At 41.9% G+C, this 2279-nt stretch overlaps 1 protein-coding gene across 1 annotated transcript in view; it reads right to left on the bottom strand.

Moving 5' to 3' along the window:
* Positions 1-747: 747 nt before the first annotated feature.
* Positions 748-2279, bottom strand: part of LOC118560422 (NACHT, LRR and PYD domains-containing protein 12-like) — a gene marked incomplete at its 5' end in the record, with an annotated part of 89682 nt that continues 88150 nt past the window's right edge. The window contains 2 exons of the mRNA XM_036131410.1: positions 748-1286; positions 1435-1481. Coding sequence (XP_035987303.1) covers positions 757-1286; positions 1435-1481 — 577 coding nt within the window. The remainder of the gene's footprint in view (positions 1287-1434; positions 1482-2279) is intronic.

The following is a 2279-nucleotide window of genomic DNA, read 5'->3' as shown; positions in this document are numbered from 1 at the left end:
TGGCAGGTGAACTGAACTTAGACTGGTGACAGAATTGATTACATAAAAGAATCACTAAACCAAAACAGAACTTAAACTAATCCAGAACCAAACTCACCATAAAGACCAAACAGAACATAAGCAAATAATAAAATCCCCAAATCATGACACAGACATGAACAGACTGAACTATCTGTTCAACAGGGAGAGGCTTTCTCTGACAGGAGGAGACTATTTTACGGAGCCCCTAAAGGGACATGTAGGGGGAGAGCCAGAAGTAAAACAGATGGCCTGATCCACAGTCCTTACACACACACACACACATATATATATACATATATATACATATATATATATATATATATACATATATATATATATATATATATATATATATATATATATATATATATATATATATATATATATATATATATAGCCTGTGTTGCCACTCTGCAGCTTTAGTGTGTCCAGTTTTGCAACATTGTGCAGCCTTAGAAGGCAGATACTAGTAGTAAATCAGCCCGAATAAATTTCCATGCAGCACAGGAATGAGGCATCTTCTCGGATCCACGTTCACTACAACAGAACTTAACTGTTTTCTGCCACATACAATATGGCGGTGACATTGACGTGCGAACCCGTGCCCAACAACGCGTCTACGTATATGATGTCTATGCCTAAAGGGACATAGAGGAAAAAAAAAACTTTTGCGAGATCTCACAATAGTTTTTTTTCTCCATGTCCCTTTAGGGGCTTCGTACTCTTTAGACTCAATCAGCACAAAAACACTGAGGAGGCAGAACTGGACCTCCAGACCCCAAAGCCAGGATGCAGAGGTTCAGTGAATGTGGTGTTGAAGGTGTGGAGGTGGATCAGTGAGTCAGAGGAGACTCTGTAGAAGGACAGAATACCAGCAGGACAGTCCACATACACTGCTGCTCTGTTGGAGACGGAGGAGGAGGAGATAGATGTTACTCTGTTATTGTGCCAGACAGAGTAACCAACACCATCAGAGCAGCTCAGACTCCAGGATTGATCATTCCCTCCAAACCAACAGTCTCCACTGTTTCCTTTCCTCCTGATTCTTCTGTAACCCACTGATATATAAACTTCTCCTCTCCACTCGACCTCCCAGTAACAGCGACCAGTCAGACCAGTTCTACACAGCAGCTGATGATGATAAAATCTGTCTGGATGATCAGGATATGACTGAAGCTCCTCCACATGTGTCACCTTTCTGTTGTCTTGAGACAGTTTGAGGTTTCTGCTCACTGTGTTTGTGTCGATTGTGAGTTGACAGGAATCTGATGGAGAGAACAAAGACAATCCAGCTGCAGTTATTGATCATTTATTGACACTTTGATGATGACTCCTGAATGAGTGATGGACAGTTTAAAGATGGTTGAATGGGAGCTGCTTTGTTGTCATGAATCAAATGAAAAACACACTTACACTTCCTCAGACCTGGTGTCAACCATCGGACTCCAGCAGGCTCCACCCTGAAAGGAGGAGGGGGGTCAGACCATCAGTCTCTTTCAGCAGCAAACATGGACATTACATGTCTCTCAGACACACATTGTCCTCCACTGAGAAAGGACCAGTCCAACATTTGGACACGTCCACTTGTTGTAAAAATCCAGAGAAAGAAAGAAGAGCTGAGAGCAGACAGACACCTGGACTCTGATGATGATGATGATGATGATGACGATGAAACATTAAAACCTGCAGTGTATGTAGTGAGGACAGTTGGTGGCGCTGTAGCACAACTCATTTGTTCAAACAGAGGAAAAGCTCCAACAGAGAGGAGAAAGGAAATCCCTCAGTAACAACCTGAAGAAAGAAGAAGAAGGCCAAGAAGAAAGCTTCATCTATGGAAAGATCTTCTCTAAAGGGGGCGGAGCCTGGATTGGAGGTCCAAGTAAGAGCTTCCAGGAACAAACCTTGGGAACCTCTGGAGTAGCACATGTCTCTGAGATTACTGCTTTAATCAGTGGATTCATTGATAGAAGACAAGATGACTAAAATATCTGAGAGCTGCAGCTCCATTTTCTAGAGATCTGCTGGAACATCAGTTAGAAGTGAAGAATTTCATCATTTCAGATCCAATCTGTTCATCTTCCATAGAAACAACTGGATTATTGAGCTGAACTGGATCTGAAGGTCTGGATGGTAAAAACCTCCATTGTTTTATGGATCTGAAGGTCTGGATGGTAAAAACCTCCATTGTTTTATGTCTCACTAGTTTTCAGAAAGAGTTGAATTGTTGCTGCATGAATGAAATCCATCATGACTTGGAT

The sequence above is a fragment of the Fundulus heteroclitus genome, unplaced genomic scaffold (assembly GCF_011125445.2).
Source record: "Fundulus heteroclitus isolate FHET01 unplaced genomic scaffold, MU-UCD_Fhet_4.1 scaffold_43, whole genome shotgun sequence".
Taxonomy (NCBI): Eukaryota; Metazoa; Chordata; class Actinopteri; order Cyprinodontiformes; family Fundulidae; genus Fundulus; species Fundulus heteroclitus.
The sequence above is the reverse complement of the archived record's forward strand: the minus strand, read 5'-3'. Positions and strand labels throughout refer to the sequence as shown.